At 40.0% G+C, this 18,668-nt stretch overlaps 2 protein-coding genes across 2 annotated transcripts; one reads left to right on the top strand and one right to left on the bottom strand.

Moving 5' to 3' along the window:
• The first annotated feature begins 207 nt into the window (after window positions 1-207).
• On the top strand, window positions 208-2,951 carry gfral (GDNF family receptor alpha like). Its single transcript, XM_068757028.1, is given in 6 exon segments — window positions 208-265; window positions 555-690; window positions 2,313-2,464; window positions 2,467-2,565; window positions 2,665-2,737; window positions 2,831-2,951. Coding segments are annotated over 6 exon segments (639 nt in total).
• A 2,249-nt stretch (window positions 2,952-5,200) lies between these two features.
• Window positions 5,201-14,818, bottom strand: LOC137912910 (3-hydroxy-3-methylglutaryl-CoA lyase, cytoplasmic-like). Its single transcript, XM_068757039.1, has 8 exons — window positions 14,723-14,818; window positions 13,737-13,844; window positions 13,369-13,464; window positions 13,045-13,193; window positions 12,325-12,388; window positions 12,005-12,193; window positions 5,689-5,814; window positions 5,201-5,299 (listed from the first exon to the last, which is right to left on the bottom strand). Exons 1-8 carry the CDS (start codon window positions 14,816-14,818, stop codon window positions 5,201-5,203), a joined length of 927 nt encoding a protein of 308 aa, XP_068613140.1.
• Between the last annotated feature and the right edge of the window lie 3,850 nt (window positions 14,819-18,668).

Raw genomic sequence — 18,668 nt, 5'->3', positions numbered from 1 at the left:
TGTCACCTTATTAATTATTATTTTATTTATTTATTTATTTTTATAGTCAACCAGTCATTTGGAAACACAGTTTCTGTTGTATTGTTCTTTGAAACTCTGTAAATTCACTCTGAACATTTGTATCAATAAACCGTCGATATTGTTAATTGTCTGCTGTTTCATGTATCTGTGGGATCAGTCTCAACGTAAAAATGAGTCAGCATTAGCATGTCTTCTCCTGATCGTTTCGTTTCCATGGATACCTTCATGTCAAATCTATGCAAGAGTGGGCAGGCATTTTACGACAACATCTCGGAGCAAAAAATAAAAATAAAAAACAGCATACATAAATTTAGATTTTCTTCAACGGTGATAGGAGCATAGTGCTATTCTTTGTGGAGAAAAGTTTATATAGCTAAACAAATAAGAAAACAAACAAACAAACAAGCTATCAGCTGCCTTTAAGTATAGGCCGAAATCTGTGGTGAAATTGAATCCACCAGTTGAACAAAGGCTTCAATTGGCTGTGGAAATTCCTGTTTTTCTGCCTCCCTCTTGTGTTTGTGTTATTTAAGATGAAGGGTGCCAAATAAAAGGCTCCAAGGTCTGTAACATGACCATCCAGACAGCGCTGGTCCAGTTCCCCTCTCTGCAAGGATGTGTGTGCTCCTGGGGGGAGGCGCTTTGTGATTCCATACAAACGAAAGCCAGGTGCAGCATGCTCAGGCGTCTCTGAGATAAGCAATGGAAACGACGTTATTGTTTACCAAAGATGATCTGATGCACCGTGTGAATTAACACTTCTGTGCTACAACATGAGAGTCATGAACAACAGGCTGTAATTAATAAGCATTATTTATCTATTTATTTTACAGCAGCCCAGAAGAGGAGGAGAACAGTGATGGACTGGCATTCAAGCAGCTTCATTGCCTACGGCAATTATTTTATTATGAGTAAACTGGTGTATATTCTATCACAATTAAAATACTGTTGCTTGCACGCTCAAATTTATCTCACTGCATTTCTTTTTGCAGTGTACAGTGGTGGTGGAGCTTGGTTTGAGCGAATGGACGTTTGTGTCAGTGATGCAGTTTGCAGCAAAATACCGTGTGCATGTTCTTGAGGCAGGCTCAGACCTCAGACCCTAACCCAAGACCACTGCCAGCAAGTATCTCAGCAGTTCTATGTCTTCACGCGTGAGTGTGAGGCTTCAAATAAAACCTGTATGCAGATCAAAGCTGCACTTCATGGCCGCACATGTGGGCATCAGACCTGGCTCTGCCAGGAGACATTTAAAGCATGTGTTGAAGACGATACCTGCAGGAAATGTAGTTTTATATTTGTGTGACGGCATGTCTGACATGACAATATAGTGCCGTAGAGCAAACTGAATGTGAATGCTATCCTTCTGTATTAATATCAGAGAGCAACATGTTCATTTTCAGTTAATTCCTAAAAGATTTAGAGGGAAAACATTAGCATTCAGCAATTCAACAATTTTTATGGGCCTGCAGTCAACAGTGATCCATTTGGAGAATGCATCTGTTAGCGTAGTTGTTGCCCCTGCAGCTGCGCTCTGATGAACACCTGTGGTGTTTGCCACCGGTTCCAGTGATGAGCCCAGGTGACGCAGGAATTACTGGAAGAACTTCAGGTCAAACATGGAGATTTGGGGACATTGATCTCTGGCAATATTTGCATCTGGAACTTTATTCTTTTCTTATACCAGTTATGAAATGAATTATGATTTCAGTCTATGTGCGTAGTGATGCGTAGCTGTTATCCTCAAAGCCATCGGCATGATCTGTGGAGCTGCAGTGGGGATGAGAATCCCACTAACAGGAACACATGGTGCTTCTAGAAGGCTGGCTATTACAATTTGTTTCTGGGGGAGAAGCACAGACTGACTGCTGATCGAAAAGAGCGGAATCATCTGTAATTTACTGCAATTTGTCTCTGTCTGAAATATCCTCACGCATTTATTTTGTGATCAGATTTTGATTTATCAATAGAGAAATACAGAACAGTTTTTCATGAAACCAATAGTATTAATAAATGAACACAAATTCTAATTTAACCACACAAAGCATATACTTGGACTTCTCAGTGACAATTAACATGCAATAACATAGAACGTTCACTACTTTATTTGAGCATGTCAGATTGACACTACCGTATTTGATTGTAAGAACTGTTGGATGGGCTTGTGCTTAATTACGGTAGCACCTCGCTGTGTTGTTGGAGACATTAGCATTCTAAAATCCCTTCCACGAAATGTTCTGTGGCAGGATATTTTGAGTATGTTTTTGAACATGCTTTCCCTGATTCACCAGAGACAAGTTAAAAACTCTCCGAACCAAACGCTGGAGCCTTGAAGATGCGCAACGCGGTGACAGTGACCTCCTGAAAGATGAAAGCTTCACCCAAATGGATCCGGCTCTTATCATCGGTGCCAAGTCTGAATGCAAAAAGGCTCTCATGGCCACTCATTGCTTCACTATCCTTGTTCGTGCCAAGGAGTGCACAATGACGATCTAGTGACGTGCAACATTACTCATAACATATTTCATAATAGATCACATTTCTGTGAGTAAGAATTGGATGAACAAGAAGAACACACCTTTTCTAATGCATTGTGTTTATTGGAGAAAACCCCCAACAAAGCATTCTAATTTTGCGTTTCAGTGATGTCTTCTAAAAGCAGCAGTGGTCTCTCTAAACCTCCTGAAACCAGTGAACCTGAGCAAAGTCTCACACGGTAAATCAACGGGTGACTAAACAGGGAGCCTGATTGTGCAGGAACAGTGCTCTGTGTCAACAGCACGATCAACGTGTGCCCTGCTCATATAAGTCTCCTGCACAATGTTCTGAGAAGACAAGAGAGGGTTTTGCTAATTTTTGCTTTTGCTGCTTTGCTCCATGTTGGAGTTGTTGTATTAATGCCTCTGGTTGTTGTCAATAAAATATGGTAAGTAAACCAATGGAAAATATGTATTTCTTGGATTTTATGATAATACTATGTATACTCATTCTACTTTTGTTTTGCAGGATGCTGAGAAGAAGAGAGAGAAACAAAATTCCCCATCCACAGAAGAGTAGTTGTGTTGTTGTTCTCTGATCTTTAAAATTTTAGATGGCTCCCGGTTTGATAGAGAATAGTTTTTTTTTAGATAATATTGATTGGAATATTTAGCATTTTTTTGTAACGCTGTGAGAATTCTTTGCAGTTTTCTTGTAGTGTATTCAATGTTTTTTTGAAGAAAGTTTATTAAATTGGTAAGATATAACATACTGTAAATGCAGCATCGAAATATTGTGAGTATTGAATTTGTGTTAGAGAGTGTTCAGATGGGTAATTTTTCTCTTGAATGATACAAATGAATCCCGTCTCTCTGCAGTAGCTTCTGAATCAGTCAAGGTTGTTCTGTAATCTGTTCGACATTGACTCGAGCAATCAATCTTTGCTCTGCTCTGGCTGAGAGGTCGGCATTTATCTACTTGTGTGATGAATTATTGGTTTTCTAAAGCTCTGTTGTTCCAGAAAATTCATTTCACCTTGAACACCTTGAAGTGTCAGTTTCACACGTGGAATAATGGGAGCCATGCAAACCCAGCTAAGTCACACAAAACTGGGATAAAGATGTGTTTGGCGGAAAATAAAATGTATGAAAAAGACAGTTAAAGGTCAATGGGTAATGTGTAATAAAAAAAAAAGTATGGAAGTATTAGAAGGACCATGCAGCTGATGTGAGAACTCAGTTTCCATCACTCACAGTTCAATCTGAAGGTACTATTAATGCAGTGTATATATATATATATATATATATGGTACTTTCATGCAGTGCCACTAAATTAGCAAAGATTTCAACAAATGTGGTGCTGAAATTCACCTGCCACATTCCCATATGAACAGACTCATCAACATGATCAACACAACTTGAACATAATGGTTAAAGATGAACATGGTGACATTTCTGCTGCTGCTGATGATCCAGCTATTAAAATGACAGGCATCAGTCAAATTAAGCTTCTTCTTTTTTTTTACAGTGTAAATTGAAAAGCCTCCTTTTTAAAAAGCTTCATTAATCTCTTCCATTGAGTTGGTTTAGGATCCCATTTCTATCGCGTGATGAATTAATCACTGTGAGGAGTTTTGTGTCAAAGGTTAAAGTGTAATAACACGGTTGTAATTCTCAATTTTATTTTGCATACAGGTGGACCTGCAATGTCCATATTTTAATCTATTTATTAAGTCAATATTCAGTTCCAGCATGCACAGCCTGTCACATTTCACTCTACGCTGTAATTGAAGGTATACGCAGTTACAGCATAATGACCGTCACAGGAATTAACCAGCTAGATAGAAAACAAGGCAGATATATTCCCATTTTCTGATTTGTTCCATTTTTTTTTATTTGGATAATTTTAATCCCATCTTGCTTGACTAGAAATCCCATTAAAACTTTCAGACTCGTTTTTCTTTCATGTTCAATTTTATTGTATTTTTTATTAAAAAACCCGCACAATAGAACGTACTTAAACAGGCCAACATGACAAGAGGCATCAATGTTTGCCCAAACCCTCATCCACTGCCCTCCAGCAGAGCAACTTGTGTCCTGGTTACATGTTTAGATGTGAAAACACTTCCGAAGGTTGCATCTTGATGATTTCTGTTCAGCCAGAGGAAAGACACACTTTTTAAATATTCTGTGTGTCTTTTAGATGTCTCTTCTGTCTGAGTGCAAGTATTAAACAAGATCTGATTGCATAGAAAAAGTCTTTGGAGAATAGAGTGTATAAAGAGATATATTGGCCTTTTGTTATTATTAAATCAATGTAATCCGCCCTGCCTTATTTGTAATGAGCAACCACACAGAGCAATAAATAAATAAATAAATAAATAAATAAAAGTATTTTACACAAAAGTATGGCCCAGTCTGGGATAATGATCCCGTCAGTCTGAGAAGACTCCAGTAAAGAAAGGAATTAATGCTTGAAAGAACTGATTTTGGAAAGCAAAGCTCAGTGATGGATGTCCTGTGCTTTGCCAGTGTTATACCTCTGACAATTTCAAATAATGACCAACTTACCGGTATTGGAATACAACAGCATTATGAGCAACAATCCTGAAGGCAGCAGCGACGCGGTGAGTACTTGAAAGGGAACAGAGTCAAACATGCAGCAAACATATTCCTTTGCTTGGCAGGAACACATCATCGCATCAGCTGCTTCTTGCCTGGGCGACCTTAGACTTTGTCTTGCAGCCTAAAGCGTTGCAGATAAAATCCCCAGCCTCAAGAACTTTGTCCAGATTTACACCCTGGACAGACAGACAGACAGATATTGTTATTAAAATACAACATGTGCAGCTGTGCGCATTGTCTTTACAATAATGAGTGTGGGACAAAAGCAATGCTATCAATGAATACGAACGTGTGCAGCAGATAATGTGAAACTGAGCTGCAGTGACCGCCCTTGGCCAGCAGGGGTAGGAATTGTTCTTGGGAAAGAACATGCACCACTTAGGGCTTGTGTAAATTGTGTCAAACCACCATACACTGTAAAACAAACTATCACAGCGTGGTTTGACAGCAAATGTGATCTGTTTATGTGAATGAGCTGTGAAAGGTGGTGCGATCCAGGTTCATCTGCTGGGATTACACTGAGAAATAAATACACCAGGCCTGTCAAAGTGCTCCATGAAGTTACCGTTTCAATGGCCATGCCATGGAGCATGTACAGAACGTCCTCTGTGGAAACGTTGCCGGATGAACCCTGAGCGTACGGGCAACCTCCCAGGCCGGCTACCGCTGAATCCACCACGCAGACCCCCATCTGCAAGGTAACACAACAGAGTCATTCAGGACCTCAACACAGGCTTCAGCTCAGGTAAAAAATCAGGAACAAAGATCCTTGTTCTGTTGGATTGTTCTACCCACTGCAGCGCTCCCTGCCAGGGCTGTGGTGGACTTTCACAGCTGTTTAGGAGAACTGTGGGCTTATGTCTCAAAGATGAGTGGGCACAGAATGTCCCACAGTATGCCTTAGTCATCCTCTTAGTCAGTTCAAACCACAAGCATCACCTAATTATGACATTGTTTATATGCTGGGAACATTAGAAATGCTGAACAGAACATTTCATATGTTTCTGATTCTCCTGGTTACTCGCTTTTTTTTTCTTCAGCGCTGCTCCGTTCTTACCGTGGGGATTCACTTTTTCCTTTTTTTTACCACATTGAGAAGACGTTTTTCCTCAGTCAGATGGTGTCCTCTTACCGTACACTACGCCAACAATACAGGAATTGTGCTGCGGCCATACAAATCCTGATGAACGTCATAAATAATGTCACTACGGACACTCCTTGAAAATGTCGTCGTTCACTGAGGATCTTTGTGCACAAACGTGAAAACACTTTAAACTTAAAGTGGCTCACAATCAACATTATATATTGTGGAAAACATTTTACTGCCTGCAAAACAAAAGGCTGGCCTCCATATAAAAGTTAACGACGTGTTGATGCTTTTCTGAAGTGTGACACTGTAATGCCCGTAAAACTGGAACGCTCACTAAATATGCTTTCATTTATTTTATTTTGATCGTCGATCGTGCAAGAAAAATTTAAGTAAATATGTTTTACAATCGCTCTGTCTCTGTTGCTAAAGACACAACGCTGTTCTTGCCATGAGAATGACCTCTCGCTGACATAAGCTTTGTTTTCTCATCAAGAAATGATGATGCCAGACCTTCAGTTTTTCTGAGTAATTATGGACTAAGGTCTCAGGATGTTTTCCACATGTCCCTGCGATCGTCACGAGAATATTTCAGATGTTTTCCTGCCTCTGTGGCGGAGCCAGATGTCAGAGCGTCCCACAGTGACACAAAATTACCCAGCAGTGATCCTCTCAGTGGCATCAAGTCATAAAGGATATTGACTCTGTGGCGTAACACCATGTGGGGTAAATTATAAGAATCTCCTTGTTTTTTTTTTGTTTTTTTTTAAACAATGCTGGTAATACGTTGCTTTTCCACCAGACAACAGTTACTTCTTTCAGCGGTCGTTTAAACCAGTCATAATTGCTGTTTGTGTTGGCGAGTTAGGGGAGGAGATGGGGTGGCAGATCTACTCCAGCCTGCTCAGTGCACACGATATCCAGACCTTGGTTTAAGCCAGAGCAGGATATTGTGCTCGGCAGAATTTTTGTAGTATAAACACAGAGTTGTAATCTGCCATGCCAATCCTCTCACCTTCACCGTGTAAGGCCACGGGGCTTTAGCATGCAGTTTCCGAGAGGAACGAAACGGACCCTTCAACGGCAAGCCTTGTTCCTCCGGACACTGATCGTGCAGAAACTGACGGTCAGCAGCTTTAGCTTGCCAAAGCTCAGTTTGGTTCACACTGCCCAGAAACCAGATGTGCACTCGGTGTTAAAAAGCCGTATTCAGGGAGATGTGGCCATGTAATAACAATGCATTCCTGAGTAAAGACACAGCATTTTCAAATTCGCATAAAATGGGATAAACGTGTTGTCATTTTACACTCTGAGCGGACGAGGCTGAAAATGGACGCGCTCCCGCTGTGGTTTTAGAACTGTGTCACGGAGGGGGGGGGATGTAGAGTGTGTATTCACTGAAGGATAAGAAGCAGCGATGCTTCACCCACTGTTACATAAACTGGGGATGCTAAAAGAAACTGTCACAGATCCACTGCTGACAGCATCTATCGCCTCTTTCCAAGAACAAGTAAATGAGGTTGCCATTGGAGAGCAAAGCCACAATAACAGGGGTGGGCCGGGGCGCAGCTAAGAGACAGAGCAAACACACACAGTATAAAGAACAAGGAAACAGTTTCACCTCATGATTCTGTTTAACATAAAAAAAAGGTTTGCATTATATAATCAAGTCACCCAACTTCAACCTCAACCCTGCACAAAGATGAGCGAATTTCATTAACGCAGAACAACCGATAATCCTGAAAATCGCAGACTGTGTGGTCAGAATATATACAAAATACTATCCCGTCACGTTATACTTTATTTTAACCAGCAAAAGGAATTTTGTTTGATTTCTGCTGTCAAAATAGCATGCCAAATCAACTCGTAGTAATTGTTACAAATCAAGGCAGTGCTCTTTATAATGTTTGGTCTTGCATGTATTTGTCTGTTTTGTCATGATTTTACACATAATCTCTTAAATCCAAGCAAAGTTTGCTGTGTGACCTTCTTTGTCCTTTGATGCTTTTTTTGCCCAGAATCTTAAAATCATTCCTGAAACACAGTTATACAGTGATAATCTTATATATGATAAATGCATTGAAAAGCGATGAGATCATCTACCATGAAATGTAGAAAACAACCAAGACATAAACAATGTGCTGTGCATGCATGGATGCACGCCATAAATCTTTATTTTGATTTTTTATTTACATTGTGCTGTTTGTTTTATTTTTTATTTTTTTGCTTTATATCTTTGTCATGTGTTCATTTGCTACAGAAAATACATGTAATATATTTATACTCATAAATAATGTCATATGCATCAAACTGGCATTGCTGATGGTTATTTAAATAAAGGTGTACTGGGGTTACGGCATCCCGGTCAGACGCTCTTTGAACGTTATAAAATAACGTTGCCAACTTTGTAGAAGTCGTCATGGTTTCATATTTCTTCATAGATCGACACGTGAAAACATGAAGGATGCGTGTTATTGTTAGCAGAGAGGTCGCTGTGAGCACAAACCGACTGCGCTGTATTCCCCAGCCGCAACTGTACACAATAGAACAAAATTGCAGGTGAAAATAAATAATTTTCCTTGCCAAGCCTGTGAAACCTTAGTCCATACATTGTCATTCTGTGACCTGCCAGCAGTAGATTATAACAAAGCCCCACCAGACCTAAAAAAAAAGGTACAAAGACCGCGGAATGTCTTTATTAGGAACAAAAGAAGTGACTCAAGGCTGTCAGCAAAGGGAATTCATTTCTCTCCCAGTTGGTGGTGTGGACCTCTGGCACACAGTAATGAAAGGCTATGATAAAATCTTTCATTTCCATCTTGTTTATGGGTGTGGAAATGGTAGGCTAAATATTCCCGGCTGCTTTCATATTCTGTGGTCACGGAGCAGCTGTGATGTATCATCCTACATAAGATCCACAGAGGAATTTCACTGTCCCGCTGCACTTTTTCAATCTTCCATCTAAAGCTAAATTTTAAAGTTGTTTCTATTTTCGTTCTTTGCATTATTTAGCTTTCCTCCATTGGAGCATATTTTACTCTTTCATGAGAAAAGCTAAAATAAAACAAAAATCCAGTCTTTTCAAGAAGGGAAAATTTTGTCTTTACCATTGTCCAATATTGCACAGATACACCATCACTTAAGCTTTGTTTTGCAGACAGAAAACTAGGATGTATGCCTATTATTCTAAGGAACAATAATAGGCATACTTAAAAAAAATCAATCAGATATGAAGAAATGAAAGTAAAATGTATTTATTCTTGGCTTTTTCTGATGACCTTTTGAACCCCTTGCAGCAAGAATGGATACCCAAAGATGGCTGCATCCTAATTGCTAAAGAGGAGCAGAGTTCTTGGAAGGACCTGTTCTATTTTAATTTATTTTTTTGATATTGTTCCTTATTTTATCTCTCTTTTTTGTATTTTTCTTTCTTTCCAAAGAAATTGTTCTGTAAGTATTAGAATAATTAATGTTATAAGATTCAAGCTTTAATAAAATATATATGGCAAAAAATGCTAAATCCATGGTGACTTTTATTTCCCAAAGTTATATAAAAACAAATATTGGGTGAAATAAATGAATGCTAGCAGCTCATTAATTAAACATGTACTCAAACTGCGATATAAATCTCAAAGCCTACATCTTTCGTCCGACCAGATATTTAAGTTGTAATCAAATTTCCAGATTTGGGTGTGCAGCTGCAGCAGCATTCATCACGCGCTCTGTCGCGAGCGAATGAAAGGATCATTTTCCACCGGCCTTTAAGCGCAGCATTGTCAGAGAGTTCAACAGCCAAGCGACAGATGAGTTCAGTTCCCCCCGGGGCCCTTCTATCCACCTAGCTCTCAGTGGCTTTGTCCAACAGACACTGAATAGGTGAGCCTTTGTGCTGACCCCCTCACATCTGCTGACCCACCCAACCCCCAATGAGCGTCTCCTCAGGGATGACAATGTGCTCCAGAGAACTGATACAGCCGCAACCACCTTTGGCTCTTTTCTTATGTCTGGATTTATGTCGGGTTTCCACTTGCTACGGGTGGTGGTGGTGAAAAACATCCTCTTCCACGGGGGTGCACAGATCTATGAGCTGTGTAGAGACATGTTACTGTGTATTAATCTGTTTCCTGTTTTCCATACATTAGGATTGTGATGGAAGGGCCCGTTGGACATATTCTATGTTCAATAACACTCTGGAATTTTTTTTTTCTCAGTGGGCAGTTTCTGAATCATCTTACTTTGTGGAGAAGCTTAAATCACGTTTCTTAACGCCCTTCTTCCTTGTTGACTGATGGCTGCTGGTTTTCTCTTTGCACCACAGTAACCTATACGTTAGTTTGTGCATTGACAATACTCCCTTAAACAGAAGATTCATTCATAATTATGTAATAAATCAGGGTTCGTTCTGTAGTTCTGCAGAAGGCTACAGGTACTTCCAGCACACACACTTCCAGTATTTCTTCAGGGATGTAAAACATTTATAGATGAACATGTATTATGTGATGATTTTCTTGAATCATTAATTTAACATCATTTCTAATTGCAAAATAACAAAGTAAATCTCTTGAATGAAGGCTTTGATGAGAATTTCTTTCTGTCGTTTCAATCCAGATGAAATTAAATCCCACAGTTTTGCTCTTAAATAAAGAAAAGATGCTGTCTTTGAATGTACGGTAACATATGCTTTGAAGGTTCTCTAAAAAAAAAAAGATGGATTGGGAGCAGCTCAGTATGCGATTATCCCCAACAGGAATAATGGTTTAAAGGCTCAGAAAAGACTTCTGATCTCCACAATGTTTCTTTACTTAAGGAAGTTAAAAGATATCCTGGAACAAGAATCCCCACCAAGACTTTACTTTCACATCTGGTTGCTCCTCTTCATGTCATCATGAATAACAGCATTGATTTACGTAAAGATATGGCATTGATCCATGATCGGCCCGGGGTGCTGAACGAGAGTGATTCCATTACTCAAAAAGGCGAAGGCGAAGGCGAAGTGCGTGTGAAGAAAAAAAAGGTGCACAGAATCAAATCCTCAGAGAAAATAAAGCTCTCAAGAAATGTATCCGGAGAGGATGTGCAGATGCATCACTGTCTCCTGTTTGCAAACAGGACAGTCTGAACGTCCAACTGAGGTCAATTTCCCTCTACATGAGAGCTGCGTGGCTCGCACCTTCACAGCAATCGCAGCCCACGTCGTCTTCCTCTTCAGGGAGACCAGAGGATTGTTTCTTGCTACTCAGGTATCCCACATTACCTCACCAAAGATATCTGTTCTGCGTCTTGGAGATGAGAACATTTTCATGCTGCGTCCTCATCATTTTTCATGATCCACAAGTCCCTCCACCCAGCTTTTAGAGCTTTGAAGAAGAGCTTCCAGAAATATCTCCACTGCTCAAAGAACAAAATCTTCTCAAGAGTAAGCTGGAGCAGTTCTTGTAAGAGGGAGCAGCGTCTAAACCTTTTCCACAACTCCTTTTGCATTTATTCAGTTTTTTTTTCCTGTTGCATGTTCTTGTATGTAAGAAACACTTAAATCAAACAAATCAATACAACTCTTCATGTGTCTCGGATGTTTGTTATTGATTGAACATCTTTGGGTGGTGTAGATTTTCCGATCATTCCTTATTGAGTAAGTCTACTTAGAGTCACATCCATAACAGTGTTTGGTACATGGTTTCTCTGATGTCTCACTTCATAATAATAATGAATAACAAGTCAAGAAGATGAACCAACATGACCGGCAGCAGCGGTAGATTTTGACATTGCTCTTGGCGCTGTTGCTATGGTTACTTACCTGGAGTGCAGTCAGGATGTTGGGCAGTGCTTGTCCATATGTGTCATGGCAGTGAACCGCTATAGCGCTGGAGGGGACCTCCTTCATCACACTCTGCAGCATCGTTGTCATGGAGCCTGGTGTACCCACTCCGATGGTGTCGCCCAAGGAGATCTCATAACAGCCCATTTCATACAACCTTTTTGCCAGCTAAGAAAAAGAAAAAGGAAAGCAAATCATACACTTAGATATTATCCACAGTAAATCTCTCCTCAGCAATCTTTTTGAGTTCAGCATTGAATTGTGTGCATTTAGTGTAGACATTTATTTATTTAGCTCACCTCAGCCACTTTGGAGGGATCAGTGTGTCCCTCATGAGGACATCCAAGGGAACAAGAGATGTATCTGAAAGAGGACAGTGCATGTAGGAGGGTCCAAGTGTTCACATTACATTTAGTAGCATCTGATGTTTTGACAGACTGTGAAAAATAAAATAAAAGAGGCTGCAGAAGAAGGAGCAAAATTAATTTGTGGGTAAGATACTGTAATATACAGAAACGTATCCAAAAACGTTTACATTATATTGATTAACATAGAAGAGATACAGCATTGATAGATTAATTAAAAGGATACATACTTCTAAATGAAGATGATTCCAAACAAGCATGTAAACAACTACTGTGGCCTATTTTTACATAAATGAAAAAAGTAGATTTAAAAGTACTGTATAACTTGTAAAAGCAATCTTTAGTGATTTAGTGACAAATGGAAAACTGCTTCAGTGTCCAGCTGGACTTGTGGTTTACTAATGCATCAACACAACCTTCAAAGCATCAAGATAAGTATTGTAAAAATAACATTATGAAATATGTTTTCTCCTTCATATAAAAACTGCTGTATTTTCAGTTGTTTTATTCTAATTGGGATTGAAAATATAACGTTTTTTAGAACAAATTAGGGCAAAACTTGTGCTAATAATTATGAAACAGAAAGAAAATGCACATATGTATTGTTATTCATTGTAAGCAACAATTATTAACTGCTAAATATTAAATACTAACCCACGTACTGGAATCTTCCTCTCTTTGGCGGTGTTAATGACCTCCTCAAACCTCAGCAGGCTTTCATCGATAGAGCAGTTGATGTTTTTTTTACTGAAGGTTTCAGAAGCCGACCCAAACACCGCCACCTCAGTGGCACCAGCTGCAATCTGTAAAGAAAAGGAAACATGAACTTGTGGAACAATCCTGAAGGCTGTGTACGTGCCACTCTTACCTAAGTGCAGGAATTATGCAGCAAACAGGAATATAGCATCAGCAATTAAGGCAAATTGGCAAGCATGTGCCTTATAGAAGAAATCCCCAAGAATGAGAATGAATGCTCACAGCATCCTGGAAGCCTTGTATGTTCGGTGTCAATACAGGGTACTGAACATGGGGGGCTCTCTGGATCCCTCTGAGAACATCAGTGTGGTCTGCCATCTACAAGATGAGGGGAAAACATATGATGTAGAAAAGCAAACCTTTATTAATAATCATGCTGCACATGTTTCCATCTGCTTTCAGGGAGCTGGGATTCCATTGAGAGTGTATTTACTGTTTCACGTCACATTTCTTGTGACATGTTCATGTTTTCCCTTGTTCAGCGAGTAAATAGAGACATGCGGGTCGATGTTAAGAGGAGCCTCATTGCTAACGCAAATGTAGAAAAACAGTCCTTCATGCGTAGGCTGTGTGCTGAGGGGAGCGATTACCTGTGGAACCCACTTTGAAGACACAAAGCTGGTGGCTTCGATCACGGGCAGGCCTGCCTCCGACAGCATGTCTATCAGATGGATTTTCACCGCCGTCGGAACAATTTCCTGTAGACCAAAACAACAAAAAAGGGAGGTAGCTCAAGAGATGCAATGTGCAGAATTTGACTGGTTTACCCTGCTTATAAAGCACATCAATATCAATTTTCATGCTGCCTGTCACCGCCGATGAAGAGTTTGTTCAGTGGCAAACAAAATTATTTCTGCATCCAGTGGAATCAGTGAAACTACCGGCAATAATGGAAACAAGCAAACTAGCACATGCAGGAGGCCGTGTCAGCGTTCCCATTGAATTGTAAAGGAAATGTGCAACACATGTTCCTGACCATTATAGTACACAACCCATATGGATTGTTTCAGGTATGAAACACACAGAAACAGTTTGGAGTTTCCGGTGAGATCATATATATAGTGGATCACAAAGCAAGGCTGCGTATAAATATTAATGAGCTAGTTGACTGAAACGTGTGACTATATACCTTTTCATTCTGGAGTCCATCTCTCGGTCCAACTTCAACTATTTTAACAAACGCTGGATACTCGTGTCCCGTAACGGGCTGGAGGAAACGTTAAACAGAAAGAACAAGAACATTCACATTTTCTCAACGTAACAGTGAACACGAAAATTTTCTAAATCTAAAAACGGCCCAAGGAAGGTATGATGGATTTGTGCTCCGAAGAGGACACATCACATCTATGTCTTCTGCCACAAACAGTGAATTCAGAAGGACAATAATTTTGCCCTTCCTGCTTGAAAAAAATTCCACACATCCTTGAAGCAGTAAGCATGTAAAAGGAAAGGACCATTATGTAAGCAGCATGCGGCATCCGACTTGCCGTCGGTGGCTGCTGCAGCCTCTCTGTCATGAAGGAGTCATGTGGCAGAGCATGTGCATCGGATTAGAAACAAGAGAGACGACGCCCACCTTTTCCTCTAGCAGCCAGCGTCTCAGCCACGGGTAGTCCTGGATGAGCTGCTCATAGCTCAGGCAGTGCTTCACATTAGTTGATACGTTACCCATCCCAGCGGACGCTCTTCAGCCCGCTGCACCTCGTTGTCCTCTGAGACTAACCTGCACGCACCGGTGCAGATTAAAGCGTCAGATCAATATGCTAATAGAGGGCCTTACATCACGAGGAGTCGGAGTAGACGATGGCTGCACACGGAAGAGGATGATTCAGCAGTTGCTATGACAGCCACTTCCCCACGAAGGAGGGGTGGAAAGCAAAGAGGGATGGGGGGGGGGGTGTAAGAGTAGGAGGAAAGAGGAAATGGTGTGATGTAAAGTGGAGATGGGTAATTACCACTTCATGTAGACTGGGAATCCTTGTGAAAGCCTTGTGAAGTAAGATAAAAAACGAGAACATCAAACAACACAAATAAGGAAATAGGATTTCATGCAACCGCAAACCGAGTTCAAATGATATAAACAAATATAATCTCACGTGCTTTGATCTTCGTGGAAGAATTTTAATCTGCAATAAAAACTTCACATCCGAACAACTAAATTAGATTCATATCTGACTCCTGGCTCAAGTGAAAACCGAAGTTTTCAGGGTAAAAAATAATACTAAAATAAAATCTGCTTTGATTGATCTCCTGTGGCCTAAACAGTGCAGTGGTTTCCATTGCCAAATGTGACACGGCTGCCAATGTCGACTTCATGGGGTAACAAAATCCCTTGTTAAGCCAGGGCAACATTTACCAGAGAAAGAGCCGTTCTTCTGAACCCAGATGTTAACAATAGAGGGGGCTTAATGATGTCCTAGCATTCAACCAGCTCACTATGCTAAACTGCTCTCTGATGAGAGACCGCTACCTCTCTCTGGGGGGGGGGGGGGACTCTTATGATCAGCCCTGAAAAAGCCTTTTTTGAAGCAGACCTCAAGGTTGATGTCTATCAGTTGCCACCCACTAAAATCTGAAATGCTCCTTGGCGTCCCGCCTCTAAATGCTTAGTTGTGACCAATTTTGAAACATAAAAAAAAAAAAAGCATAGAGCGTTGTGCTTTTAAAGTTTAAATTCGGAAGTACCAATTTTCAAATCTAATTGTCAACTTGCAACACTTTTACTTTATTCTCTCTCTTTTTTTATACTAAAGAAAATCATTACCGGTCATTAGTTAAAAAAAATAAAATAATAATAATAAAGGGAACACTGTTGTGGTTTTCCATGCCTGAAAAATGAAATAATGTCAAGGTGTTAGTGGTTTACAGGGCTTTAAATTCTTTTCAGATGTTTGTAAAGCTTTTTAAAACCATCAGAGCACGGAAATAATGAAAGCCATTTTTTTCCCAGCATACTAAGTTTGTTCATATACTGTAATTTACAGAACATGTCGGCTACCATGCCTCACAGTTCTATGTACGAATACTCTCTGTTGGAATCTTTCAAATAAATGTGTTAGGAAACTACTCAGAATGTAATAAATCCTTGAAATAACATAAAAAGGGAGAAAGCTGTTATCAGTTTCATTATAAAGGCACATGCCAGTCTTAATTTGTATTTGCTGTCTATTGCTGGATTTTTCAATGACAACTGCACCAATAAATTAACCCCAGCTTTTTATTTCAAGGAATCTCATCAGCTTTGGTTCTTCTTGACAAATACCAGCTGGAGAGGGTCACTTTAAAAAGCACTGGCCTTCAGGGGCTTTTCTGCTTTCAAGGATCAATACAAAGCAGGTGAATGGAAATGTCAAAGTTTAAAATGTTTTTTTATTATTATTATTAATTCAGATTGACAGCTCTATACAATTATGACATTCCTTCATTTGAAATCTGACAGAATAAAAAAAGTAAATTTTTCACAGAGTAATATCAAAACATGGTTCTGGTTTTGACATGCCACCGATATGAAAGATCTGCAATAACTTATAGTGCATCTGTCGAACTGACATTATATAACACAAGAAATCAAATTCAGTGTTTAAGAATGTTACTGAATTCTCAGATTTGCTCAGCACTGGGGAGTCAAACAAAACTGTGCATCACGGCGGCAGCTGCAGAGTTCAGAAATCAGTGCCATCATTCATCTGCTCAGTGAAATCTTCCTATTTGGAGTCACACAACAGCTCTTTGCCATGGTGGATGCACATTGCGGTTCTGCAGACTTGGAGCTGAGCGCTTACCGTGACAACTGTGGTGAGTTCAGCCCGATGTGATGTGGCATCTCATCACACGCATATAGCCTCTGCACGCTACACTTGTGTAGATTGGGCAAACAGATATGTCTTGACAGGAAAAAGGATGTCTCTGCACTAGTTTGTAAGATGTCTCCCGAGAACAATATATTTTACACATGAGGATTTTGGAGACCAAGCAGAAGATGAATGCCTCAAAATATTAAATAAACTTCAAACAGTGCAACTGTCACAACATAACTGGAAAAAGGTTGAATACAAAGAAGGACTCTATTTTCTTTTCTCTTTCTCTTTTTTTTCTGCGCTAAGACAGAAACAGATGTGAAGCACAGCCCTTTATGGCTATATGGTTCAGAGTAGCATGAAAGAGGAGTCAGGGAAAAAAAAGTCAGGAACCAGATTAAATCAATTTTCATCCTTCATCCGTTTTCAATTTCTACATTGTGGATTTAATCCGAATCCAAATCATTGTCGATGAGGGTTCACAGACTAGGAATTTTCTTCCGATGCAATCGTGCAACATGTAACAGTAATGACAATAAATAAAATGCAAGCTAGAGCGCTATGCTTAAAAAACAACAACAAATAAATACAGAACACACCTCAAAAACATCAGCATCTGGAGTGGATCCACAGATGTGTACCAGCAGCAGTAATAACGAACACAATCACACAGTGAAGTGTAACAACAAGAGTCCTGGTGTTGAGCAACTAGGCCATTTACATTATTACAATGAAGGCAACATTTATTGTCTGTTCTCACATATAATTGAAGCTGAATCTTGGATGTGACATCCTGCACAAAAAGAGCAAAGAATAAATGCATAAATGCCGTGACAAATATTCCTGGCATTTTGTCAGAAAGACATCAGCACGCCGTCTTGTTTCCAGTCTATTATTATGGATGTAGGGGGGAAAAAAAACCCACATGGACCTTTCTTGAAATAAAATGTAACACCTTCATAAAAATAGCAGCCTAACTTACAGTTCCTTCAGGAAGGCATGCTGCTCTGAGCCAACTTTCCACAGCTGCCCTCAGAGACAGCATGTGTGTTAAAGATTATCCTCGCAGTAATCACACCACAGAGCGCCCTGCGGCTTTTAGGTTTGTGTCCGCGATGATCGTCTTACTGTTATAGAATGCTACTTCTGCGGCTGAGCACACGCAGCTTAAGGCGCCTGAGGCTCACCCACCTGTGTGAACAATAATCAATTGCTTGCATATCTCCATATCTATACAATCAATTGGCTTGTGTGTCACAATTGAGCTCCCCCCCCCCACATTTGTTCACAGTGCATTTTCACAGATTACATTTAACAAGAAAGCACAGGGATTTCAATGTATCTGAAAGGAAATGTCACCGCATAATCTACAACAGCTAGGAAACATGTGAATCGGGTTAAGTGGTTGCTGTTGACATCTCTTAGTTGTTTTCATGGTGGTGTGGGAGGATGACAGGACTGATAAACATCCAGTGGGTAAAGTCAATAGGATTTTGGTGTGTTGCTTTCATTGATGCTCGTGTCAACAAAAGTCTTTTCTTCCCTTTTTTTTAACGCATGCCGACACTTTATTATAGTGTGTATACGCAGTGATTCAAAACAGCAGCTGTACAAGAAGTCAACATCATAGACTATGTTGACTCAAATACTGTAGTGAAATTGTGAAAAAGCCATTTTAAGCTGCCAGAAAAGTATTGCGGTTGCTATAGTGACAGAAAATATGAG

This window comes from Brachionichthys hirsutus, unplaced genomic scaffold (assembly GCF_040956055.1).
Source record: "Brachionichthys hirsutus isolate HB-005 unplaced genomic scaffold, CSIRO-AGI_Bhir_v1 contig_797, whole genome shotgun sequence".
In the NCBI taxonomy this organism is placed as follows: Eukaryota; Metazoa; Chordata; class Actinopteri; order Lophiiformes; family Brachionichthyidae; genus Brachionichthys; species Brachionichthys hirsutus.
Note: the sequence above shows the minus strand (reverse complement) of the source record. Positions and strands in the feature narration are given on the sequence as shown.